At 54.9% G+C, this 26,726-nt stretch overlaps 1 protein-coding gene across 18 annotated transcripts in view; it reads left to right on the forward strand.

Moving 5' to 3' along the window:
- Positions 1 to 26,726, forward strand: part of LRP8 (LDL receptor related protein 8) — a 79,280-nt gene that overhangs the window by 44,415 nt on the left and 8,139 nt on the right. For 6 of the 18 annotated variants that reach the window (XM_005665397.3, XM_013999360.2, XM_013999361.2 and 3 more), the window contains 11 exons: positions 291 to 413; positions 5,260 to 5,379; positions 5,467 to 5,592; positions 8,763 to 8,937; positions 11,172 to 11,399; positions 15,380 to 15,498; positions 15,756 to 15,895; positions 17,541 to 17,682; positions 19,362 to 19,514; positions 20,390 to 20,614; positions 23,583 to 23,651. In XM_005665397.3, the coding sequence (XP_005665454.1) occupies positions 291 to 413; positions 5,260 to 5,379; positions 5,467 to 5,592; positions 8,763 to 8,937; positions 11,172 to 11,399; positions 15,380 to 15,498; positions 15,756 to 15,895; positions 17,541 to 17,682; positions 19,362 to 19,514; positions 20,390 to 20,614; positions 23,583 to 23,651 (1,620 nt within the window). Of the gene's footprint in view, positions 1 to 290; positions 420 to 1,209; positions 1,333 to 3,521; positions 3,561 to 5,259; positions 5,380 to 5,466; positions 5,593 to 8,762; positions 8,938 to 11,171; positions 11,400 to 15,379; positions 15,499 to 15,755; positions 15,896 to 17,540; positions 17,683 to 19,361; positions 19,515 to 20,389; positions 20,615 to 23,582; positions 23,652 to 26,726 lie in introns of all 18 variants that reach the window. The other 12 variants (XM_005665391.3, XM_005665396.3, XM_021093228.1 and 9 more) reach the window with 5 other exon arrangements.

Raw genomic sequence — 26,726 nt, forward strand, 5'->3', positions numbered from 1 at the left:
TGGGGGTGGGGGTGGGGGGTGAGGAAGAGGCGGGAGACCTGAGTTTTAGTCCTGGCTTTGCCAGCCAGAGTTCTGGGTGCCCCTGGGCAAGGCCTTCCACCTCTCTGAGCTTCAGTCTTCCTGTCTGTACACCGGAAGTGCCTTGGCCAGATGTCCTCCGCAGCCTCCCAGGCTCAGCCGCTGGTTCTGTTCTTGCCGGGGGTGGGGGGGGTGAGGGCAGGGAGGGGAGGGCTGTCCCCGCACCACGACTGTGACGGTCCTGACCCTCTCCCCTTGCCTCCTCCTGGCAGCACTGGGCACCTGCCGTGGAGACGAGTTCCAGTGTGGGGATGGGACCTGTGTCCCTGCAGGCAAGCGCTGCGACCAACAACAGGACTGTCCAGACAGGAGTGACGAAGCTGGCTGCCTGCAGGGTGCGTGTGAGTGGAAGCGGAGGGGCGGCCTCCTCTGAGGAGAAGCCCCGATTTCTCCCCGGGTCTGGAGAGAGCAGACGGCCCCCGAGGTGCATCTTCCCTCAGGGTGTCACTTGCCCTGAAACCACCCAGATCCCCTCCTGGGGTCCTCGTGGCACCAGAACTAGATTTTTAAGGACTTTGCAGAAGCTGAAAGAGGCCTAAGGGGACAGGGGGTCACCGAAGGCACTGTTGGAAGTCCAGCCCCCACCATTTGTCCACATCTAAGCCACCAAGCAGCTTCCCTCACTAGTTCCCGGACTGAGCAGAGACTGAGTCCTGCTCCCCAGAAAGCCTTGAATTCTCAGATGGTTCTTCTGGATGTCACCCTGCGGGAGCAGAAACCCAACCCACTGGTCATCCGGGGAAATGGAGAAAGGATTGGGCAGCGAGGTGGCCTCCCCTCTCTAGGACCCCTGGAGCGCAGGTCCCTCTTAGATGGTCAGTCCGGCCGCCAGGGTCTCTGCTGAGCTGCTGCTCTTCCCTCCCAGGTCCCCAGTCCTGGCAGATCGGACACGGGTTCCCCATGCCCTGCCCATCTAGATGGTGCCTGGGCAGCCTGACCACCCCTGGGGTCCTGTGCTGCTGTGAGCAGACGCCCACCAGCCCTGCATTCGGCTGTCTGTCCTGGGCTACCCTCTGGAGACCACCGGGGGAGGGGCCTGAGCTCTCCTCAGCTCCCCAGGGCCCAGCCTGGCCCAGTCCTGCCCACCCAGAGCCTCACGGGTGCTGTCCACTCTCTTGTCCGGCCCGACAGAGTCAACATGTGAGGGGCCCCGCAGATTTCAATGTAAGAGTGGCGAGTGCGTGGACGGCGGGAAAGTGTGTGATGCTCAGAGAGACTGTCGGGACTGGTCGGATGAGCCTCTGAAAGAGTGTGGTACAGTACCCGTCTCCCTCACCCTCCCTGCCACGCCGCCTCCTGGCCCCAGAGCCCCGGCCCTCGCCCGCCCCTCTGCACGCGCTCTGCTCTGACTCCTTTTGGCCTCGTGTGCTGTCCTGTGGCCTCAGACAGGGCTCTTTGCCTTTGGGGCCTCTTGTTCTGCATCACTTCCAATCTAAAGGCCTTTCCTTTCCGGCTCAGCTGCTCAAACATTATGCTTCCTCTCACAAACGCCGTCTCTCCTCATGGCTTCCACCTTCAGACCTCCGAGTGAGTGGTCACTCTGGAACTTTCTCTCTTCTCCATTGTGTCTGCCCTGCGGACCTCGCCAGGGCCCCGGCCTCTGAGGCCTTCCAGGCCCCGGCAGGAGTCCCTGCGGCAGACGGAGGGATGGGGTACAGTGGGCAGGTGACCACATCCGAAGGCCGCTGGGCTCCGGCCAGGCCCGGGTGAGGGCAGGGCAGACCTAGCAGCAGAGGACTGCGCCATCTGGAGCCCTGGGACTTCCTGGGAGACCAGACTCAGAGGCCAGACATGAGTGAGGAGCGGAAGGAGGCAGCCGTCGTGATGGCGGGAGCTGTCGGGGCAGGTGCCAGGTTACCGAGAGCAGGAGATTCCACACTGTAGGTGGGCAGGCAGCGACCTGCAGGATGTTCGTGGGTCCCAGAAAGGCTCATTTCTGAGGTCGAGTTTGGATAGAGGGTTCCTGGGAGGACAGAGCCTAGGTCAGAGCCTCCCTGCCCAGCCTTGCTGGCAGAGCCCTTTCCACCCCGGCCTCCCGTCCTGGGCCCTCAGAGGAGTGTCATTTCCTGGGGCTCCCCCTAGAACAGCACGTCTCTGCCCCTGTCGAAGGGTAAGATTTCAAAAGGAAGAGTAGCTGGTGTAGGTCACTCAGCCTCCCCCTGAGCTTGCAGGTGCCAGACTCCCCCCGAAGCCCTGCCGTGAAACGTCCCAGAAGGAGGGAGCCTTAGAAAAGAGGCTGGGGGGAGTTCCCGTCGTGGCGCAGTGGTTAACGAATCCGACTAGGAACCATGAGGTTGCTGGTTCGGTCCCTGCCCTTGCTCAGTGGGTTAACGATCCGGCGTTGCCGTGAGCTGTGGTGTAGATTGCAGACACGGCTCGGATCCAGTGTTGCTGTGGCTCTGGCGTAGGCCGGTGACTACAGCTCCGATTCAACCCCTAGCCTGGGAACCTCCATATGCCGCGGGAGCGGCCCAAGAAATAGCAACAACAACAAAAGACAAAAGAAAAAAAAAAAAAAAAAAAGAAAGAAAAGGGCTGGGGAAGCAGGAGCAGCGAAGCCCAGTGCCCGCTGTCCCGCCCAGAGACCACTAACCCGCTGCCCTCTCTTCTCTCTCGTCTCTTGCATGACGCCCCAGAGACGTATGTACGCATGTGTTTGTGTCTCTGTGCTGGCGCAAGGCCAGTGTCTGTATCCAGGGCTCCTTCTCTGAGTGAGGCAAGGGAATTGATTGCAACCCTTGTCTCCGTGTGGCTCCCCCATCCGTGCGAACGTGCCTGTCTGTGCTTGTGCACGGAAGCTGGTGTGTGTGTGCATGTGGGTGTGTGCATGCAGGGGGAGGCGACGCTGCCCCTTCCTTCCATGGGAGACCTCAAGGGCTCCTCGGGCCTCCCCGGACCCCTGCCCCTCCCCTCCCCTGCAAGTGCCCCCGCAGAAGCACCTCCAGGCTAGAGAGAATTGGGAAGGCCCGAGTCTCCCCTCAGCCTCCGTCTGGAAGACTTCCACGGAAGGGGTGACAGGGAGAGAGAGACGGGTCCAGACCCACTACCCCGAGTCACCTCTGCCCTGGAGGCCTCTGTGCCTTCATCTTTCGCGGAAGCCTAGGTCCCCTGGAGCTCTCCTCTACACCTGCCCCTCCATCCAGGGCTCGGTAAATACAAGGGTTGCGTTGTTACTTCGGCACAAGGAGAGGGAGGAGGTGACTGAGGCCCCGCGTGAGCGGGTAAAGAAATGAATGGACGGTGCTGAGGGAAGAGTGTGGGATGGGAGAGGTCGGGGGGCTTGGGGTGATGGAAGGATCCCTGGAGATGGTGCCCCACCCAGAGCACCCCAAAGCTACCGTGGCTCAGCCCGTGCTGGGGGACTGAGACTTCCCAGGGCTGGGCCTGGGCGAGTCACCCTGGGGCTCCCCAGTCATGGGGTTGCTGTGATCTTGTTCTTTCAGTTCTGCCAACATCCCAAGGAAACAGGAGGCGGCCCAGGGGTAAAGGGGAACATTCCCTAAGCATGGCTCAGGCTGGAAGCGGGGCACCCACAGCTGCGCATGGCCTGGGGTGGGCAGCTCGGACCAGCTGTGTGCATGGCCCTGGCTGGCTCGGCGCAGCTCTGCTTGGCTTGGCTGGAGTGGCGGTGCATGGGCCTGATGGGCAGAGGGTGGCACGGCACCTTCCCCTGGCTGGCAGAATTAATCCTCTGAGATTCCAAAGCCCAGAAGATGCTATGAGAACTTGGTGAGCCTTGGTCCGGGCCTCCCCAACCTCCAATAGGACCCTGCCAGAGCTGGTGAGGGAGCAGAGGACGGGGGAGCCCTGTGACCTCTGGGCTCCCTTCATCCCTTGCAGTGGCTGGTGACACTGGGACCAGGCCTGTGGCCAAGAGTAGGAAGAGGGCCAGGGGGAGTTCCCATTGGGCTGCATCGGAAACAAATCCGACTTGGAACCATGAGGTTGAAGGTTCGATCTCTGGTCTCGCTCAGTGGCTGTGGCATAGGAACTTCCATGTGCCGCGGGTGTGGCCCTAGAAAAACAAAAAGACAAAAAAAAAAAAAAAAAAAAAAGAAGAAGAAGAAGAAGAGGGATGGGGCTAAGAAGAGAGGAGGTAGAAAAATCCATGTGCTTCACGAGGGGAGAGAATTGACCGAGCAACAGCTTTGCGGAGAGAGAGGCCTGGGCCTGGGGGTCTGAGAGGAGCGCAGGCTCGTAGCAGGCAGCCCTTGTTCGCACTCCTCTGGGTGGCAGGCTAGCCCTGGGCCCTGACCGGAGAGGGCCAGGCACAGATGGAGAGTAACTGGAGACAGGCACCTGAGTGGCGGGGGACCAGAAATCAGTGCTTTAAGGGGATTCTGGGGAGCCGCTGGCCTCTGGCCAAGCCTGCAGGGCCGAGCTGGGAAGCGATCTCGTGAGGAAGGACTTCTGGCTGAGCAGCGCAGGTCCTGGCAGAGCCGGCTGCCTCTGGAGGGAGGTGGGGCTCCCGAGTCTGGAGATGGCGAAGCAGGGGCCTTTGAGAAGGGGTTCTTGGGGTACCTGAGGGTTGGACATGGTACACACAGGTCCCTTCAACTCTGAGGTCGCAAGGAAGGAGGAGCCATTTAAGAAACGTGTTTGTGAGGAGTTCCCATTGTGGCGCAGCGGGAACGAATCCGACTAGGAACCATGAGGTAGCAGGTTCGATCCCTGGCCTCGCTCAGTGGGTTAGGGATCCAGCGTTGCTGTGAGCTGTGGAGTAGGTTGCAGACGCGGCTCGGATCCCGTGTTGCTGTGGCTCTGGTGTAGGCTGGTGACTATAGCTCCAATTCAACCCCTAGCCCGGGAACCTCCATATGCCAAAACAAAACATAACAGAAAAAAAAAGAAACGTGTTTGTGAAAGGAAAGACCTTGGGCCGCCTGGTGGCCTCCAGCCTGGTGGTGGACAGAGCCCTGGCCTGGGAGGCCAAGGACCCCCATTCTGGTTCCACCCCGTCCTGTCTGTGTGTCCGGCCTTGAGTGGGGATCTGGCCCTCTCTGAGCTTCCTCTTGCCCAGTCATCTGGCTGATGAGGCTGAGGCCCGATGAGGCTCTGGGGGAGGCCTGCCGCCCCGAGTTTCTGCTTCAGCTCTAGGTCCCAGCCCTGCCCTGCCCCCCACCCCCGCCCCCCGCCCCGAGTCTGGGCTCCCGGCCCTCAGGAGCCCATGTCCCTCCCCAGGGCTGAACGAGTGTCTGCACAACAACGGTGGCTGTTCCCACATCTGCACCGATCTCAAGATCGGCTTTGAGTGCACGTGCCCGGCGGGCTACCGGCTCCTGGACCAGAAGACCTGTGGCGGTGAGGACCCCCCCCCCCGCCCCCGCCCCAGCCCCTCAAGCAGAAGCCACTCCTCCGGCGAGTTCTGACCTCTGCCCCTCCCCGCAGACATTGACGAGTGCGAGGACCCCGACGCCTGCAGCCAGATCTGTGTCAACTACAAGGGCTACTTTAAGTGTGAGTGCTACCCAGGCTACGAGATGGACGCCCTGACCAGGAACTGCAAGGCCGTCGGTATGGACGCCCCAAGGCTGGTGGGGGTGGGGGAGCAGCTCCGAGGGAGTCCAGGAATCGATGTGCTTCACATATGTGAGGACTGGGGGGTGTGCACACACACACACACACACGCAACACACAACACAAACAGCAGGGGGCACCCACGATGCTCAGAGTGTAAATATACAGCACACCCGATGCACGGTGTGTGAACACCCACACAGACCCAGCACAGAGCCACCCGTTCAGCCCACAGAGACTGCGCTCCCACCACACACAGGGCCAGACACACAGGCAGCCCACACAAGAGCAGGCCATGTGCAGACCCAACGTTGATCAGCCAACAAAATGCATTCGTTTTATTCAGTTCTTTACACTGATCACCTAACATCGTTGGAGGCTCTAGGGATTCAGCAGTAGGCAGAACAGACCCAAGTCCTGTGTGTCCTCATGGGACTTCACTCTAGTGGGTGAGACAGACGAGATATCAGAAAAATAACACAGGACATGGCGGATGGTGATGAGCGTTTAGGAGAAAGAGAAGTTAGCGGAGGCCAAGGGGGCAGTGGCTTACAGGTTTAGATAGACGGGTCCGGAAAGCCCTCCCTGAGAGGGTCATGCTGGAGGAAAGACCTGAAGAAGGTGAAGGAGTGAGCCATGCATTACCTGCAGGAACGCAAAGTGCAAAGGCCCCCAGCCAGCAGCATGCCATCTGTGTTCAGATAACAACGAGGAGGCCAGGTCAGCTGGAGCAAGATGAAAAGGAGGAGGTGAAGCCCAAGAGGGGACTGGGGAGCAGATCACAAAGGCCCTTGAGGTCACTGTAAGGGCCAATCTGAATTTCATTCTCTGTCCGGGAAAGGAAGCCTTTCTGGGGTGGGAATAGGCAGACAGGTGTGCCTTGCATTTAAACTGGCTCCCTCTGGCGGCTGTGTTGAGAATAGACTGTGGGGCAGGGGAGGCAGCCCGGAGATGGCTGCAGGGGTCCTTGCATAGTCAGCCAGAGGAGCAGTGACCAGGGTGCTATGTGGGAACGGCGAGAAGTGGACAGTGTCACTATATTTGGAAGGTCAGCATTTATTCTGAAGCAACAGGATTGGCTTATGAACTGAATGTAGGATCGGAAAGGAACAAAAAGTGTCAAAGATGACTCCAGGGTTTTCGGCCAACTAACTGGAAAAATAGGATTGCCTTTTTTGGAGAAGGGAAAGATGGTAAGAAAATCAGGTTTGAGGAGTTCCCTTGGGGCACAGCAGATTAAAGATCCAGTGTTGTCACTGCAGCAGCTTGGGTTGCTGCTGTGGCATGGGTTTGATCCCTGGCCCAGGAACTTAGACAGGCTGTGGGTATAGCCCCCCCCAAAAAAAAAGAAAGGAAAGAAAAGAAAAGCAGGTTTGGTGGAGTATTGGATTGATTCGGACATGTTAAATTTAAGAAAACTGTTAAGAAAGTTTAAGCTTTAAATCTTACACTGTTAAGAAATGTTAAGAATTTAAGAAAACTGACATCTAAGCAGAAGTCGTGGTTAGGCTGTTGGATGTATGAACCTGGAATTCAGATGCACAGATATAATGCCCACTCTATCGGTTATAACAGCACAGCAGTTACAGCAAGTGGCATGTAGTCTGTGAACCCAAAACACGTCCCACCCAAACTGTGCCATGTGCGGCACGAGCATTAGCATATCACACGTTCACATGCAAATTGTTTTTAGCCCCATGTGGGACATACAACGTGGATTATATGTGTGCCGTGGAGACAGCACACCACTGCCTGTGGACACACAGACCCCGCAGATGAGCATCTAAAGTGTAGTTACACAAACACTCAAATCTCAGACACACAGCGTTCCCAGCAGAGGCCCTGCTCTCAGTAAAAACCACCTCCAAATACCCAGTAACCCCCCCCCCAGCTCCTGCTCTCAGGAAGATCAGGTGTCTTTGCTTCCGTTTTGGGGTGAGGAAAATCACGGTTTGTCGGTGGCGGAGCTGGACCTTGAACCCAGCTTTCGTCCTTTCTCCTTCCTGCACGCGGAGCTCTCTTCTTCGAGGCTCTCTGCGCCCACCCCCCATCGCCCCCAGCCAGCTTTGAAATAGTCCCCATCACTACACACAGGCCACACACCCAGCTCTGGGTCCCACGTGGCTCTGTGCTGGTCCCACCCTGCCCCCAGGCAGCACATTAGCCTGGCACAGATGCACAGTGACAGGGACCAGGGGGCCTGCAGAAGTGTCAGCTGGAAGACAAGAGGAGGAGAAGGCGCAGACAGCTCCAGGGGTAGACGTTGCCGCTCAGACGCTGCTGGTGCCCAAGAGGCCGGTGACATTGGAAAACAGACTGGAGGCGTGGCAGCCTGTGCTAAATGCCAGGCCTTCATAGGCTTGGGGGACAGCGATCCTCCCCAGGGAGTGGCCAGCAGTGTCTCAGGCATTGATGATCTTCCTAAAAATCTAATCCTAAGTTTAAAAATGGGTTTGTGTGTACATGAGCAGTTACGTATTGTCCCACTGCACATATGTTACCGTCCTCTCGCACACATCCCACCCCTATTGCTGCCTTGAAATAGAGTGCAAGCTTCACCCAGACCGAGGGAGCCCTTGTGATCTGGTTCCTGCCAGCGTCTGCAGCTTCCTCGCTCTCCTTGTCCCCAGTACACCCTGCATAAAGGCTCACAACAACCTCCCAGATTCTCCCTGTTTGAGTCTCGCCCCCAGCCCTGACATCTCTGCACGTCACGCACCCGTCACCCCTCCCTGGACACTGCAGTGGGGCCCAAGCCCAGGAGGGGCAGCTGCTGGGGAAAAATGCATTCTAGGTTGAGGGACAGCTTGAGCAAAGGTCCTGGGGCAGCAAAGCTGTGCCATGCACGATGACACGTAGCCCGGTGGCCGGAATCAAGGTGTCAGAGGCCTGAGCAATGTGGCGGGACAGGGAGCTGGAGTCACACACTGCACAAGACCTTCTGTCCAGGCAGAGGAATCAGGGAGTCTCATGAACAGAATAAGAGTCCCGGTACCCATCATTTCATCTGCTTCGCTGACCTGTGAGGTGGGAACGGTCACCCCTTTAACGGGCGGTGAGGCATTCCGCCCACCCTGCCCCTGCCAGCAAACCCGTGGCAGAGCCTTGGTGCCCAGATCCCCGCCCCTTGCACTGACCCTTTCTCTCGCAACCTCCCCGCGTGGCAGTTGGCAGAAGCCCGTCCCTCGTCTTCACCAACCGGCACGAAGTGCGGAGGATAGACCTGGTGAAGCGGGACTACTCGCGTGTCATCCCCATGCTCAAGAACGTCGTGGCGCTGGACGTCGAAGTGGCCACCAATCGCATCTACTGGTGTGACCTCTCCTACCGCAAGATCTATAGGTGAGCAGAGGCCCCGGTCCTGCCGCCAGGCCTGGGGGGCGGGGGACACAGGAGGAGAGGAAGGGAGGCCTTTGCACCCCCTCTGCCTCGAGGACTCCCCAGGGCAGAGTTGGGGCTTAGGAAGGGACGCGGGATCGCAGTGGACATGGAACTGCCAGGCTTTTTCCACCTGCTGGTGCAGCCAAGGCTGAGGGCTCTGTTGGGAGAACAGCTTTGAGCCCCACACGTGGGGGCTTTGACTGACCTCTGGCAGCTGAGTCGGGCAGTGCAAGACAGGATCTGTTTATGGGGAGAAAGGAAGAAATCTGGGCTTCGGTGAGGACTTATCTATGTGCTGGATGCTGGGGCCTTAAAGGTGACTCCTCAGTGGGTTAGGAATACGGCTAGTATCCATGAAGACAGAGGTTCACTCCCTGGCCTCACTCGGGGTTAAGGATCCGGCACTGCTGGGAGCTGCAGTGTAGGTCACAGATGAGGCTCGGATCTGGCATTGCTGTGGCTGTGGTGCAGGCTGGCAGCTGCAGTTCTAATGCAGCTCCTAGCCCGGGAACCTCCATATGCAGTGGGTGCAGCCCTAACAACAGCAACAAAACGGTGACTCAGACCTGGTCCTGCCTGGAGGATCCCAGGCAGAGCACAGCAATGCCTCTGGTGATGATCACGAGGGTTACGTATAGAGGAGGCCTCCGACCCCGTCTGGGGGTCGGGGACGTCTTCCCAGGTGCATGACCCCCAGCCCAGCTCCTCACACCCCAGTCGGTAAACTCTGGCTCTCGAGCAGGCGCCTCACGCACACAGAACATTCTCTCCTAGAAGCTATTACACACCCAGGCCCCTCTGGGGAAGTCACGTCGTTTCCTTGTCCTGAGACCCACCGGGCAGGACTGCCGATGACCAGGCGCTAGGTGGTCTGTTGAATGGATGGCGTGGTGGGTGGGCGGGTGGGCAGGTGGGTGGATGGATGGATGGATGGATGGAGGCAACGCCAGGTGCTGCTCACTGACAACGTGGTACCCACCCCACCCCCCAGCGCACAGACACACTCATTCACACTCACACGCCCAGAAGTAACTCAGGCAGTGCCTGTCCAGTAGTGACCGAAAGAGGCAGGATGTGACGACGGACTAGGTGTGGGGCTGCAGGAGGAGGAGTCCAAATGAACTCCCCGGGTCACTTGAGGAGTTTGAGTTTCTGGCTTGGGCGGTTTTGTGGACAGCAGCGCTGTCCTGTGAGAGGTGGAGGGTGGGCAGGCTGGCTGGCTGGCTGGGAGGGGGGAATGGATCTGAACAGGTGGGGATGTGTGACGTTCAGGGCGTCCGTGGGACCTCTGAGGTGGCCCAGTTGGCTTTACCGTCGGGAGCTTGAGAGAGTTGTCGGAGGGCAGAGTTACGGATGGCAGTGAGCCCTGGGGACCTAATCAAAGCAGGGGTACGGGGAGAAGAAGACTTTGGGGAAAGCAGTGTTGGGAGACAGAAGGCCCTGCGGAGGGTGCCTCCTGAGTGTCTGCTGTACTGTGGCCCCTTCTCTCCTTTCTCACGGCCTCAGCCCACCTGCAGACCCACTTCGTCTCTCGCCTGTATACACTCCCAGCCCCCTACCCAGTCTCCCTGCCTTCATTCCCTCTCTCTATTGCGTATCCGCCGGGGCCACAGTGATCTGGCAGGCCTGTCTGGCCATGACCTCGGACCTGTTCAGTTCCCCCTCCAGGACGATGTCCTGAGCCCCCCACATGCAGCCAGAGCCCTTCGGGATGCGGCCCCCGCCTCCACTTCCTTCCCGTCCTCCTGCCCACATAGCCCGCTCCGCACCCCTGGCTCTCCCCGCTCCAGAACATGCGCCTCGGCATCTGCACGGGCCGTTCCCTCTGCCTTCTGCTCTTTGCGTGCCTGGGGAACTGGTCCTGCAGGACCCGCCTTCTCCCACCCTCCGGATGATGCTGTCTCCATTTCTCTGCAGCTCTGGCCCCTGACGCGTGCCGTCATCACACAGTGTGGTGTCGTAATGATTTGGCTGTGAATGTCTGTCCCTACTAAACTGCGCTCTTCTGGGCCAGAGGCTGTGGCTGACTCCAGCCTGTAGCCTTACCCTGGTGGCCCAGGGAATGTATGGAATGGACATGAGCCAAGATCCTCTCAAATCCATGGCTCTGGCCCAGAGGGGAGAGAGAGGGGAAGGGCAGCTCCAGCGGGGCCGGGGGTGGACCGCCCCCCCATGCCAGCGCTGGTTGCCCCTAGTGCCTACATGGACAAAGCCAGCTACCCAGCGGAGCAGGAGGTCCTCATTGATGAGCAGCTGCACTCTCCAGAGGGCCTGGCGGTGGACTGGGTCCACAGGCACATCTATTGGACCGACTCGGGCAGTAAGACCATCTCAGTGGCCACAGTCGACGGCCGCCGCCGACGCACTCTCTTCAGCCGTGACCTCAGCGAACCACGGGCCATTGCCGTCGACCCCCTGAGAGGGTGAGTGTCACCACATCGGACCACCCCTCTCCTACCAGAGGCGGTCAGTCCTCACGTGCCTGTCCTGGGAGTATCTTGGGGGTTTCGGAGGGTCCTGAGCCACCCAGACACCGGCCATGGGGAGGAAAGTCCACACGGGCCCCTTGGCGACCGAGGAGTCCAGGCAGGACCGAGCCACTCACTCAGCATGTCGTGGAGCCAGAGCATCTCAGAGCCGAGTGAGGGCTCTAGTGGTTGCTTCCTGGGGCAGGAAGTCGCCCCTCAGGCTTCGGTGTGCCCAGGTGTGCCCAGGTGGCTGCTCTCATGTGTTTCCAGAGAATGGGCACTCATTACTTTTCATGTGGCTTATTTCATATGGGGGCACCCTGCCCATTAGAAGGTGTTCCATCCACGGAGTTTCTGTCGTGGCTCAGGGGAAACCAATCTGACTAGCATCCATGAGGACGAAGGTTTGATCCCTGGCCTTGCTCAGTGGGTTAAGAATCCAGTGTTGCGGAGTTCCCGTCGTGGCGCAGTAGTTAACGAATCCGACTAGGAACCATGAGGTTGCGGGTTCAGTCCCTGCCCTTGCTCAGTGGGTTAACGATCCGGCGTTGCCGTGAGCTGTGGTGTAAGTTGCAGACGCGGCTCGGATCCCGCGTTGCTGTGGCTCTGGCGTAGGCCGGTGGCTACAGCTCCGATTAGACCCCTGGCCTGGGAACCTCCATATGCCAAGGGAGCAGCCCAAGAAATAGCAACAACAACAACAACAACAAAAAAGACAAAAGACAAAAAAAAAAAAATAAAATAAAATAAAATAAAAAGAATCCAGCGTTGCCATGAGCTGTGGTGTAGGTCGCAGACGTGGCTCAGATCTGGTGTGGCTGTGGCTGTGGTGGAGCCTGGCAGCTGCAGCTCCCATTCAACCCCTAGCCTGGGAACCTCCATAGGCCACAGGTACAGCCCTAAAAAGACCAAAAAAAAAAAAAAAAAAAAAGTGTTCCTTCCCCAAAGCTGCCTCCCTCTGACTCCATCCATTGGCCTCGGGGTTAGATAAACGCGTCTGGTCCCCTCCCCACAGGATGGCTAGCAAGACGAGAGGAGCATCTTGCTCTGCTCCAGGAGACCCACCTCCATCCCCACCCCACTGCCCTCCGTCTCTGGGCCCCACGCAGGTTGCCCTGCTCTGGCCACGCTTCCCTAGTGGGGGTAGGGATTCTGCTGAGGAGGGTCCCTCCCTGCCTCAGGGGGGATGCCCAGAGATGACATGGTTTTTAAGCAGTTGCATCCTATTAAGGTTACCAGGCTCACCACCTTCTCCCTACTGCTGTTTCTTTATTTGTTAAGCAGGGATACAAAGACCCTCTTCTTGGAGTTCCCATAGTGGCTCCGTGGTTAACAAATCTGGCCAGCATCCAGGAGGATGCAGGTTCGATCCCTGGCCTTGCTCAGTGGGTTCGGGATCCAGCATCGCTGTGAGCTGTGGTGTAGGTCACAGATGTGGCTCGGATCTGACGTTGCCGTGGCTGTGGTGTAGACCAGCAGCTATCGCTCCGATCTGACCCCTAGCCTGGGAACCTCCATGTGCTGTAGGTGCGGCCCTAAAAAGCCAAAAAAAAAAAACCCCAAAAAAGACCCTCTGCTTCCAGGGAAAGCAGCTGGTGGCCAGCCTGTGTGTGCCTTGGGAAGTGACTGAGAGCGGCCATTTAATAGGCGTGCACTGGCACATCTAGCACAGCACCAGGCGCTGTGCAGGCAGTCATGTCATTTAACCACATCTCAACCCAGTTCCCTGTCGAATGTCACTCAGACCTGGGGCTGCACCTGCCACGTCCCCTAACCCATATAGCTGCATCCAGCCCATCTCCAGTCCTCTGTGGCTCTGTCAAGGTCCCAGCAGGAAACCCACTGACTATCTACAAAGGAGTGGGTTAGGTCTAACGCACTATCCTGCTCTAGTAGCAGGTAACAGGCCGGAGGGGCGGGAGCAGGGGAGGTTACCTGAGCTGCCAAGGGAAGAACCCGATAGAGAGGGTCAGCTTTGGGGCGCGAGCCAGCTGGAGGCAACTTTGTGGGGGAGTCAGGGGAATAGACATCCTGAGCTCAGTCTCTCCCCTCCCCCCTCCCATCTTCTGGGGACGCAGCTGGACGCCAGGCGCCGAGGGAGCCACGTCCATTGAGGTGGGTCCCGCCCGGGCCAGCCTTTTGGTGCACAGAGTGCGTGGCGATGGGGAGAGAGGAGATCTGAAGTGGCAAGTGGAAGGTGTCCCGAACAAGCCCTCAGCCCCCCAGCCTGGGACCGGCCTTGATTTGACACCAGGTTTTAGCAGCGGCGTGCTGGGGAGGCTGAAACACACAGGCTTTAGAGTCCAGCTTGAATCTGAACTGAAATTCGAAACCTGACTCCACTGCTTATTCACAACGTGATCTGAGCCAACCCCTCTGAGCCTCTGGCTCTAATCATTACCCATGTGTGTCATAATTATACCCTCCTGGGGTGGCCGTGAGGCTCAAATGAAAACATTTCCAACAAGTAGTAAATAAGGACCCATCCGCCACACATGAGCCACCTGCCGGGTGTCGAATGAGGAGCAAGGCACAGGAGGAAGCTGCGCTCAGTGGAGCTCATAGATAAGTGGGGAAAATAGGCAGTGAACAAACCCACCTGACTCCCTAGTGCACACACGAATAACCGACCGTGTCAGGGCTCCGGAAGGAAAAACAGGGTGCTTTAAGAGTCGATCACCTGCTTACGTTGGGGGCTCAGAGAAGGAGTCTCTACTAAAAGGACATTATGTTTGGTGGGGAGAGAGTGGGGGCCACAGGCTCTGTGAAAGCCTTGGCGTCCTGAAGGGTCTGAGAGAAGCCCCGTGGGGCAGGTGTGGGGTTTGTACGCGAGGTCGGGGCAGGGGCCTGACGGTACAGAGCCGTCTCAGCTGGGGTCAGGATTTGGGGTCTCTTTTAAGGTCAGTAGAAGTCCTTATGAAGTTTGAAAACAGGAGAGAGGGGTGTCCCGTTGTGGTTAAGAATCTGACTAGTATCCATGAAGATGCAGGTTCGATCGCTGGCCTGGCTCAGTGAGTCAAAGATCTGGTGTTGCCACAAGCTGCGGTGTAGACTACAGACACAGCTGGGATCTGGCATTGCTGTGGCTGTGGTGTAGGCCAGCAGCTGCAGCTCTGATTCGACCCCTAGCCTGGGAACCTCCATAGGCCCTGGGTGTGGCCCCCCCAAAAAAGAAAAAATAAATAAGAAAACATGAGAGTGATAGATCTTAAAAGTTCTCATTACAAGAAAAAAAAAAAACCAAAACACCTAATAGCTGTGTGTGGTGCTGGTTGTTAACTAGCTTATTGTGATCATTTTGCAACATGTAGAAATATCATTTTGTGGTACACCTGAAACTCATATAATGCTATGTGTCAGTTGTATCTCTATTCTTTAAAAAAAAAAACAAAACAAAACAGGAGAATGACAGTGTATTTCCCTTCTTAGAAGCTCATTTTCCGGGCTCTGGAGAGATTGGTTTAGAGGGGGCAGTGATGACTGCATTTGTTAAGTACATGAGATGAGACCACTCACCTCGTAAATACTCCATAAATGTTTAAGAGGAAAGAGAGGGCTGGCCAGAGTTCTAGCTGTGTGGCCCTGCTAGGTTGTCCACTTCCTCCTCTGTCCACCGAGAACGTAAGAGATGTGCCAGCCCTTCCCTCTTGCCCTGGCGCCAGGGCTCCAGCTGGGGCTGCGGGCAGCAGGGATATGGGCCCACAGGCCGAAGCCGGGTGGCCGTGGGCAACACAGGCTCTCCTGGCACGAGGCGAGGCGAAGGCTAACTCGCCTGCCCGCCCCAGGACCCGATGGTCCTCGTGCACCCGGGAGGTCTTTCCAGTCCTCACCAGGCGTGATCTTCAACCTTCCGAGGGCCGTCGAGCCCCTGGGACCCAGACCACCCCAGTCGTGTTCCCTGCTAAGAAGCCCAGTTGGGTTCGTCTCTCTTCCAGGTTCATGTATTGGTCTGACTGGGGCTACCAGGCCAAGATCGAGAAGTCGGGGCTCAACGGTGCAGACCGGCAGACACTGGTGGCAGACAGTATTGAGTGGCCTAACGGAATCACCCTCGGTGAGCCCTGCCTTCCCTGGGGGGGCAGGGGGGGCTGTTGCAGCCCCGGGTGCTGACCGCCGCCCGGAGCTCCGTGGGTCTCGTTTCTGCATCCCCGCTTAGTGTCAGTGCCTGTTTCCTGATGGGTTCCCCGGGTGAGCCTCCTTCTGAGGCCTGGCCTGGAGATGTGGGCGGGGCGGGGGGGGCACAGAGGAGCAGAGAGCCAGGCTGCCATCCCAGGCTCACGACCTGACCCCCCGGCCCTTTTCCTCCCCAAGATTTGCTGAACCAGCGCCTGTACTGGGTGGACTCCAAGCTGCACCAGCTGTCCAGTATTGACTGCAGCGGAGGCAACAGAAAGATGCTGATTTCCTCCCCCGACTTTCTGAGCCACCCTTTTGGGGTAGCTGTGTTCGAGGTGAGCCGCAGGAGGGGAGGCATGACCCCCCCCAGGACGCTGGAGCCTGGAAAGGCCGTTTAATAGGATGATGCCCCATGACTCCGCCAAGTGACCACAGAGGGACAGGGAAGCCAACTGACTTGTTGGCACGCAGTTGGCGAGCGGCCTGCAGACAGAGGCTTGTCAGCCCGTTGTCCGCCTGGCAGCCTTGCTAGACTGACCCACCAGAAGTGCCCTCAGCACCCAGCCCTGTACCCACATACACAGAAGGCCCCCAATAAGGAGGGAGGGACAGAGGAAGACAGCCGTCCTAAGTACCCTTAACGACTGCAAATGGCCCGAGAGCCGCTCTTCAATTCAGCACAGGCTTCCTGACCTTTGCTGGGTCCTGGGGTCAAAGAAGTGAATCAGACATCATCCCTTCCTCGGGGAGCTCAGGGGAGGGGGAAGGGTCAAGACTCTGCTCTGCTCTGACCGTCACAGCCTTTCTCCTGGGGGAAGGAGGAAGCCGGAACCGGCCAAGTGCTCACACACACACATACACACACACACTCCTCTTCCTCCAAACTAACTCTGCCACTCAGGGGAGGGGAAACAAGGGCACTGGGGCCTGGGGTGGGCGTTGGCAACATTTACCTGGAGCAACATCACCCAGGACCGCTCTGAAACTATGGGCAAAGCCTCACCCTCCAAGTCCAGCCTCTGCTTCAAAAGACAGGTGTGTTCAGACACGTGTGTATGTGCTTGTGCGTATACGTGGCCTGGATGCGTATGCGCATGTGCGTACGTAAGTGAATCTGTCTAAACGTGTGCATTCCTGTTCATGCTAGTGCTTGCGAGTGTAATTACGAATGCCAGAACTTAGACAAGCGCCCATTTAGGTACGAGTGTGCCGATGAGGGCGTGGGTATGTGTTTAGATCTGGACATGATTGGACCTGCACGGCTGGACCTGCAAACGCGCATTTGCCCACAGCCGCACTTCTAGGCCTGTGTGGGCTGTCGGATGTGTGTGCGTGTACACCCAGAGGCCGTAGGGCTCCCAGATCACACATCCTCTCCAGTCTTGGTCCGGGGCCCTCGTAATGGTAACAGCTCTGAGACCCGGCCTTGGGCTTGTGCTGAACTCTGGGAAGCCAGCCTAGCTCAGCATTCCTGAGCAGCCTTCGGGCCAAAGCGCAGAATCAGTGACTAACCCTCTGAGACATAAGGGCACCAGAGCCTGTGCCCCAGATCAGAGCCAAGTCCCATTATGAATCTGAGGACGGGAGTTCCCATCATGGCTCAGTGGTTAACAAACCTGACTAAGATGCATGAGGACGCAGGTTTGATCCCTGGCCTCGCTCAGTGGGTTAAGGATCCGGTGTTGCCGTGAGCTGTGGTGTAGGCTGCAGATGCGGCTCGGATCTGGCGTGGCTGTGGCTATGGTGTAGGCCAGCAGCTATAGCTCCGATTGGACCCCTAGCCTGGGAACCTCTATATGCCGTGAGTGAGGCCCAAAAAAGACAAAAGACAAAAAAAAAAGGACTCCCTGAATCTGAGGATGGCAGAGCTCAGAGGAGATGCCAGGGTGGCTGTTGTGACTCTGGGGTGAGGCCCAGCCCTCAGATTGAGGTCATGGATGTAGGCTCTAGGCCTCCTGTCCTCTGCCTCTGTTCCCACAGGACAAGGTGTTCTGGACAGACCTAGAGAACGAGGCCATTTTCAGTGCAAATCGGCTCAATGGCCTGGAAATCTCCGTCCTCGCTGAGAACCTCAATAACCCACATGACATTGTCATCTTCCATGAGCTGAAGCAGCCAAGAGGTGAGCCTTCCCCGCCCCGGGCGCCAGCCGGTGTCCCCTCCCTTCACCAGGCAGGCTGCATTCATGTTCACGTCACGTCCACCCCCAGAAGCGGTGGCAGCAGACCCTCTCGTTGGCAGACTGCTTTGCTGTCACGTGTTTCCTTCCATTTTGCTTCTGCCTCTTGGCGAACTCAGTCTGGGTATGAATAAGTAAATATGTATTGAAAATAAATATCTAATACATATATAAATGTTCTGTTTTGCCAGTCTTACAAAGTATGGACAATTACTGTGCTCACTTAACAACCGAGGAGTTCCCTTGGTGGCGCAGTGGGTTAAGGAGCTGGCATTGTCACTGCTGTGGCTCAGGTTGCAGCTGTTTTGCTGGTTCGAACCCAGGCCCCAGAACATCCATATGCCGTAGGTGCAGTCAAAACAAAAACAAACAAACCGAGGAAACTGTAGGGGGTAAAATAACGTCAGCGGGTGGCAGAACTAAAACCTAAACTTAGGTGTCAGACTCCGGAGCTGCTTGTGCCCTTTGAAGGAGCCCATTGCTTCCCATTTGTATTGGTTCCCACTTTGCAGTGGTATAAACTCACGGATCCTAGCACCATCGCTAAGTCAGCCTGCTGGTTGGGAAGAGAAGCCAGGATTCCTACCTTCAGGTTGTCCTCGCCTCTGTCACTACGATTTGCTCCTCCGAAATGTAACGCAAAGGGTGATGGTAGGAAAGCAAAAAGGGGTCAGGAGATAAGGTTGGTGCCTGATTCTAGATCTGAAAATTTAAATAAGAGATACAGCACGTAGCATAGGGAGAAAAAGCCTGGACTTTGGAGTCCAGCAGACCTCTATTTAAATTGTTTCCAAAACGGGAGTTCCCCTTGTGGCGCAGGGGAAACGGATCTGACCAGGAACTATGAGGTTGCGGGTTCGATTCCTGGGCTCGCTGAGGGGGTAAAGAATCTGGCGTTGCTGTAAGCTGTGGTGTGGATTACAGATGAGGCTCGGATCTGGCATTGCTGTGGCTGTGATGTAGGCGGGCGGCTGTCCTGATCGGACCCCTAGCCTGGGACCCTCCATATGCCTCAGTTGTGGCACACACACACACACACAAAATTGTCTCCAGGAGTTCCTGTCATGGCGCAGTGGTTAACGAATCTGACTAGGGACCATGAGGTTTCAGGTTCGATCCCTGGCCTTGCTCAGTGGGTTAAGGATCCGGCATTGCCGTGAGCTGTGGTGTAGGTCGCAGATGTGGCTCGGATCTGGCGTTGCTGTGGCTGTGGTGTAGGCCAGCGGCTGCAGCTCCGATTAGATCCCTAGCCTGGGAACCTCCATATGCCGTGGGAGCGGCCCAAGAAATGGCAAAAAGACAAAAACAAAACAAAACAAAACAAAAAACCAAAATTGTCTCCAAAATGACTAGAGATAGCTTTGACAAGTTCGTTCTCCTTGAGCCTGTCTCTTATCTGTCGTCCTGGGCATCACCCCCATCCCTCGGAGTTGTTGTCTGCTTTAAATGAAAGTGTGGGGATAAAGAACCAGGTACAGTGATGGAAAAATGCCCAGTAAAAGCAGCAGAGAAAGACTTCTGGTTTAGCAGGGTGGGAGGGACCTTGTCCTCGGGAGCAGGCAGAACCTGGCCCTTCCTGTCTGTGCCCAACGCACCCTCTCTCCGTCTCTCTGTGCCGTTAGCTGCCGACGCCTGTGAGCTGAGCGCCCAGCCCAACGGAGGCTGTGAGTACCTGTGCCTTCCTGCTCCTCAGATCTCCAGCCACTCTCCCAAGTACACGTGTGCCTGTCCTGACACCATGTGGCTGGGCCCTGACATGAAGAGGTGCTATCGAGGTGAGCAGAGCTACCGCGAGGGGTGGCCCCTGGCAGTGCCAGACCCGGTGTGCTGCCGTCTGCCTTGGCGTCTAGAAAACCACATGCTCCTGGTTTTCCTCCGTCTTCCTTGGCTCCTTGTGCCTTCGCGGGCTCCTCTTCTTTACCTGCCTTGAATGCTGGTGTCCCATCGGGCCCCTCCAAGGCTTCCTCTTCTCTCTGCCAAGAAAGATGCACCCATGCATGCAACATTTTAAATTCAGTTTCAGGGGGGTCTGGAACCCCTTGAAGACCTCAGATTTAGAGGCCTCGATCCCCACGGCTTCAGTGACTGTTTATATGCTGGTGGCTCTGAGCTTGCCTCTTTCTTGCCCAGAACGTCACACACGCCCTAGAAGCCCTTTTGTGATACGACTGGGACTAACAGCCAGTCAGTACGTCAGCCACATAAGCTGAAACCATGCCCAGTCTGATGAAGGAAGGAACGAGGCCTTTTGCTTGAGCATCCGTCTGCCGCACTGTTTATGATTCCAGGTTCACCTGTTTAAAGGGGAATGAGAATCTGAACCGAATAGCAGAATGATGTGCCTGTGAGAGCCTTCTGAATGGATAGCATTTCCACTCCCCCTCGTCTTTTATAGTGGTCATTCCCATCTAATCCCATAGCGTTGTTTTAATGACTCGTCTGTATCAAATCGAAATGCAGTGTAAACACAGCCAAGACGCTTGGCATAAAGTGCAGGTAATGATCAGGACCCAGTCAGGAGGCTTAGGGAGGGGGTTTGCATCGAGTCTTGAGACCTGAGTTCACAGGTATACGTCACAGAGGCCGTTCCTTGGGCACTGCGACAGCAGGACTCTTTGTCCAAGTGACCTTCCCGCTCTTTGCCCCTCAGCGCCTCAGTCTACCTCAACCACGACGTTGGCCTCTACCACGGCGAGGACAGTAGCCGACACCACAAGAGCCCCTGGGACCACCGTCTACAGCCCCACCTACCAGAACCATAGCACGGAGACCCTGAGCCCAGCAGCATCGGTCCCAAGCTCAGTTAGTGTTCCCAGGGCTCCCAGCGTCAGCCCGTCTACCCCAAGCCCTGCGACCAGCAACCACTCCCAGCGCCGTAAGGAAATGAGTTCTGCCTTCTTTGCTGACGTGGGAGGGCCCTGGGGAAGCCAGGACGCGGGTGGGGGAATCTGTGGAAAGGAGAGAGCGTGCCTCAGAGCTGAGTATTGGATGCTTCAAGGAGGAAGCAGAGGGAGGCAGAGCACCTGTCTGCAATGTCGGGGTCGTAGGGGCTCCTACCTTCTGGAGGATCTGGAGGGAAGCTACTGCCTGTCTCTGAGCCTCAGTCTCCTCACCTGTAAAGTGGGATCATAAGAACCCTTCCCCTGCCTGCTTTGCAAGATGGCCACAAGAGAGAGGAGGCCGTGTAAACAGAAGTGCTCATGCACACAGCTCTGCTGACTCTGGTAGTATGTCTGTGTCACATGTCGCTGACGTGTATGAGGGTGTGTCCTGCAGATTTGGAAAGTTCAGAAGCTCTGGCCTCCGTTCTCAGCACCCTCGGTAGTTTTCCCAGATAGTAATACCCATGGCTATGGGCTGTTCAGGCCTCTGTGCAAACTCTGGGATGAAAATAATTAAGTTCATCACTTATTAAATCATCGGGAGCAATAATTGTCTCTGCTAGAAATGTTCTGTCTCATTAACCAGCCAATACCTCCCCCCTACCTAGTTACCTGCTAGGGAGAGTTCATTTAAGAGAATAAACGATCTTTTTCATTTTTTCCTATACATGCAAGGCCCAGAAACTAAGCAGCTTGGCAACACCTTCTAGAATCAGGCCCATCTTGTCAGTAGAAACTGGATTTTCAGGGAGGTCCCTTGTGGCTCAATGGTAATGTACCCGACTAGTACCCATGAGGATGCTGGTTGGATCTCTGGCCTCACTCAGTGGGTTCAGGATTCAGTGTTGCTGTGAACTATGGTGTAGGCCGGCACCTGCAGCTCTTTTTCGACCCCTAGCCTGGAAGCTTCCATGTGCTGCAGGCGCAGCGCTAAAAAGCAAAAAAAAAAAAAAAGAAAAAAAGAAAAGAAAAGAAACTGGATTTTCCGTGCACTCACCCTGACATTCAGACAGAGAGGCAGGGTAAACACGTGTGAAGGGTACTTCCTCTCGTCTGGGCAGAGCCTCTGACCAGGACATCTCCCCACTGGCTTCATCAGGCTCTCAGCGTTAACCTCACTGTCCTGTATTTGCTCGGGCCCGGGAGGGAGAGGAGTGTGGCATTGCCACAGCAAACTTTGTAAGCAGTGCACCCTTTCCCCCCTTTAATAATTAGGTTCCCTCAGGGTGACCTGGAGAAACAGACACACTGAGAGGGTGGTGTTGGGGCCATTGCGAGGGGACAGGCATCTCCCCTCTTGGACCAAATATAGATGATAACTCCTCTTTGTGCCTCAGGGGCTGTCACGAGGCTCCGAGAGGAAACTGCCTTTTGAACTAAAAAGTTCTGTACAGATGTTAGAATGAAGATGAGGGTAAGAGTGAAAAAGATAACACAACCTACTTCTAAAAATATATAGTATGTGGGAGTTTCCTGGTGACTTAGCAGTTAAGGGCTTGGCATGGTCACCACTGTGGCTCTGGTTACTGCTGTTGCTTTGGTTTGATCCTTGGCCTGGGAACTTCTGCATGCTGTGGTGTGGACAAAATACATACGTGTGTATATATATATATATACATATATATATATGCACACACACATTTTATATACATATAATATATATACATACAAATACATAGTACAGGAGTTCCTGTTGTGGCGCAGTGGTTAATGAATCCAACTAGGAACCATGAGGTTGCAGGTTCGATCCCTGGCCTCAGTCAGTGGGTTGGGGATCCAGCGTTGCTGTGAGCTGTGGTGTAGGTTGCAGACACGGCTTGGATCTGGCATTGCTGTGGCTCTGGTGTAGGCTGGCGGCTACAGCTCTGATTCGACCCCTAGCCTGGGAATCTCCATATGCCATGGGAGCAGCCCAAGAAATGGCAAAAAAAACAAAAACAACAACAAAAAAAAACCCCAAAAAACAATTACATAGTACAGTTTCCAAGCACTTTTCAGCTTAGAATGTGCTTTTATACACCCTATTTAGACCTCACAACATCTACCCCCATCTCTACCCTCTTTGAACTAGGCAAGGCTGTGCCAGGCACTGTGCTAAGTAAGCATTTTGTATGAGTTATTTAATTTTCACAGGATCCCTAGGAAGTAAGTATATCATTATCCACCCCCCACCCCCCCTTATAGGGCCACACTTGTGGCATATGGAAATTCCTAGGCTATGGGTCAAATCGGAGCTGCAGCTGCCAGCCTATGCCACAGCCACAGCAATGCCAGATCCGAGCCACATCCACAGCCTACGCTGCAGCTCATGGCAATGCTGGATCCTTAACCCACTGAGTGAGGCCAGGGATAGAACACACACCCTCATGGATCCTAGTTGGGTTTGTAACCTGCTGAGCCCACTCAGGAACTCCTATCATCATCTCCATTTTAAAAATAAATGTAATATGTATAATGTATAACAACTTGCCCAAGGTCACAGAGTAGTAAATAAGAGAGCGGGGTTTTAATTAAAAATAAACTGATAATGCAGATGGACAGACAGACGACCACAAACAAGAGAAACAAAGCCACAGATACTGGCTGAAAGAGACAGTTGCCCCAGGCAGTCAGCGGCATAAAGACGTAGGGGCTCAACCCCCAGCTTCCTACCACCCAAATACTGCAGAAAGGGTAAGGGACGTGGGTCACAAGTCCTGGTTTGAGTCCCAGTTCTTCCATTTATCCGTGAGTCCCCCAAACCCCAGGAAGACTCAGTTTCCTCATCTGTGCAATGGCGATGCCCTCCGTCCTGATAGGGTCTGGAAGGACTAAATGATTAAGCATTAGCCAGGATCATCATTTTGGATCAAGGCAAGAGCAGTGGGGTAGGTCTCACTGCCCGAGGCCAGCAAGCACTCGGACCCGTAGTGATCATGCGACTCGTAGTGGCGTCATTCTGCAAATGTTTGTGTTTTGCAGATGGGAATGAAGGTGGCAAGATGGGCTCAACAGTTACCGCTGCCGTCATTGGGATCATCGTGCCCATGGGTGAGTGTGGCCCTGAGTCACTGGGGAGAAAAGAGAGACCCTGCCCGGGGTCCGGGGTAAAGCCCTAGGATAGAGTGCGCAGCCCACCCATCTCTCTCATTGACGTTTCCTGCCCCGGCAGCCTTCCTGCTCACCTCCCAGTCCTGACTCCGTTTGGTTTCTTGGCTTGGCACCCAAGCCTCGTCAGGACTGGGCCCCAGACAACAGTCTAGACGTTTCCCCAGTGTTACCCATCACTGACAGGGGAAGCCAAGCTCTGGGCTCCATGGGGACAGAGCTGGTGTCTCTCTTGCTCGCCACTCTCCCTCCGCTCCTAACAGTGGCTGGCACATGGAAGGAAGTAAGATATTTGTTGAAGGAATGAGGAGAGCTGCTTGCCATGCCTTTAATCGATCATTCGAGCTTGCTCGCTTTCCGTCTGGTTTTCAACAAACTTTCATCAAGCAGCTACAAGGCACCAGACTCTGTGATGAGGGGCGTTAAAAATAAGTAAGACATGGTCCTGTCCTTCAAAAGTTTATAGTTTGCAGAGAGATTCATGTAACACAGCTAATTTGATCCCGACATGGTTAGTCCTGAAATTAAGGTGTATGCAGTTTGGTTGAAGTGCCAAAGAGGCACTCAACTTGGAACTGGGAGAGAAGGGAAGCAGACGGGGGCAGGTTCCTCGTGGAAATGATATTTGAGCCAAATCGGCCAAGTGAAGAAGGATCAAGAGCAGCTCCAGCAAGTGAAGAGAGCGTGAGCAAAGCCAGCCGTGGGGAGTTCCCATCATGGTGCAGTGGAAATGAATCCGACTAGGAACCACGAGGTTGCGGGTTCGATCCCTGGCTTCGCTCAGTGGGTTAAGGATCTTGCGTTGCTGTGAGCTGTGGTGTAGGTCGCAGACGCGGCTCGGATCTGGCGTTGCTGTGGCTGTGGTGTAGGCCGACAGCTGTAGCTCCAATTGGACACCTAGCCTGGGAACCTCCCTATGCCACAGATGCGGCCCTAAAACGCAAAAAAAAAAAAAAAAAAGAACCAGCAATGGGACATGGCCTGGAAGGGCGGGAGTGGGCTGGATTTGGCATATGGCCAGAAGGTAACATTGGTGAAACCTAACAGAGAGCCCTGAGGGCTGATTCGTTCTCTCTCACCCTGATGTCCGCTTCGTATCCTGCACAGCGTGTCTCCCACGCCTGTCTCTTTCCTTGGTTGGATCTTTGAACTGCGATTGTCCATTCAGAAGTTCCTCTCCCTTACTTGCCCGTGAGGGCCTCAAGGATAAGGACTTGGCCCTTTTATCCTGGGAATCCCAAAATCGGGGGAGTTAGTGAATGCTTTAAACGCTTTAGCTACATGCAAAGGATGCTGCCAGGTGCCAAGGATCCAGGGAAGAAAAAGATAAAAGACTTCCCGAGCGCTTAATCTTGAATCAGACTTAATCATAAAAAGGTGAAAAATGGAGTTCCCATTGTGGCTCAGCAGACACAAATCTGACTAGTACCCATGAGGACGCAGGTTTGATCCCTGGTCTTTCTCAGTGGGTTAAGGATCCAGTGTTGCCATGAGCTATGGTGTAGGTCGCAGATGTGGCTCAGATCTGGTGTGGCTGTGGCTATGGTGTAGGTCACCGGCTACAGCTCTGATTCGACCCCTAGCCTGGGAACCTCCATGTGCCACAGGTGCAGCCCTGAAAAACAAACAAACAAACAAAAAAAAACAGAAATTTTTAAAAAGGTGACATAGGAGTTCCTAATGTAGCTCCGCGGGTAAGAACCTGACTAGTGTCTGTGAGGATGCAGGTTCCATCCCTGGCCTCCCTCAGTGGGTTAAAGATCGGGTGTTGCCGTGAGCTGTGGTGTCGGTCTCAGATCCTGCATGGCAGGATCTATATACAGCAGGTGTAGCCCTAAAAAGACCAAAAAAAAAAAAAAAAAAAAGCGCAATATGGGAGAGGCGTCACCACATATTATAAGGTGCTATCCAGAAAGGCAGGATGCCCTGCCGGGCGGGCACTTTTGAAGAAAGTGGCATTTGAATGGGCCTTGCAAGGCGTCCTCAGTAAGGATGATTGCGAGCCTATTCCAGACTCATTTTGAGTGGAGTGAGTGGAAGGTACTCAGCATTGTTTGGAGAGAGAAATCAACCGCTTTCTTGCTGTCCTCCGCTCCACGAGAAGGGCGCATGTATGCTGTTTCCGTGATGTAACCTGCCCTGCTGTAATCGCTATTGCACGTTTCTGCTGATCTGAAAGATGAGTGTTCTTGCCCTGTTTCCCTGGGAGGTAGGGTATCCTTTCATATGCTTATTGGCCGCTTACATTTCATCCTTTGCCAATTGCCTATTCACAGTCTTTTCTTACTTTTCTGTGGGTTCTTTGTCTTATTCTTACTTATTTGTAGAAATATTTATACATCATGAATGGTAAACCCTTGTAATGTAGGTTACAAATCTTGTCTCTCATACTGCTACTTTGTTTGCTTTTTTTTATTTATTTATGCTATCTTTTGCCATCCATAAATTTAAAATTTTTAAGTATCAGATCTGTTCATCTCCTGTTTGGATTTCTGGGTTTTGGGTCTTGCTTAGGAAGGTCTGCCTCACCCTAAATTTTTAAAATACCTCCCTATATATTTTTCTACTATTGTAAGAATTTTTTTTAGTAGTATTCATCCATATGGAATTTAGAGTGTAGTGTGAGGGGGAAATTTAACTGTTTTTCTCTGCAGGCCTGTCTAGTTTTCACGAGACCACTATTGAAGAGTCCATTCTTTCCTTCTGACGTGACTTGTCATCTTTGTTTTAAACTATATGCCTTCACATACTTTGATCTGCTTCTGGGCTGTCTTCTACCAACTCCTATAGACTAGAAGCACAGCTTTGTGATATAGCTTAATATCTAGTGGGGCGTCACTATTCCCACAACATGAAGCTCTTTTTATTCAGTTTCTCTTCTAGGTGAACTTTAGAATCATCTTGTTAATTCTATAAAATTTATGATAGAATCTTATGCTTTGAATATATACATTGATGTGGGGTGGATGTACCTTTTTTTTTTTTTTTTTTTTTTTTTTTTTTTTTTTTTTTTAATGG

This window comes from Sus scrofa, chromosome 6 (genome assembly GCF_000003025.6).
Source record: "Sus scrofa isolate TJ Tabasco breed Duroc chromosome 6, Sscrofa11.1, whole genome shotgun sequence".
Lineage (NCBI taxonomy): Eukaryota > Metazoa > Chordata > Mammalia > Artiodactyla > Suidae > Sus > Sus scrofa.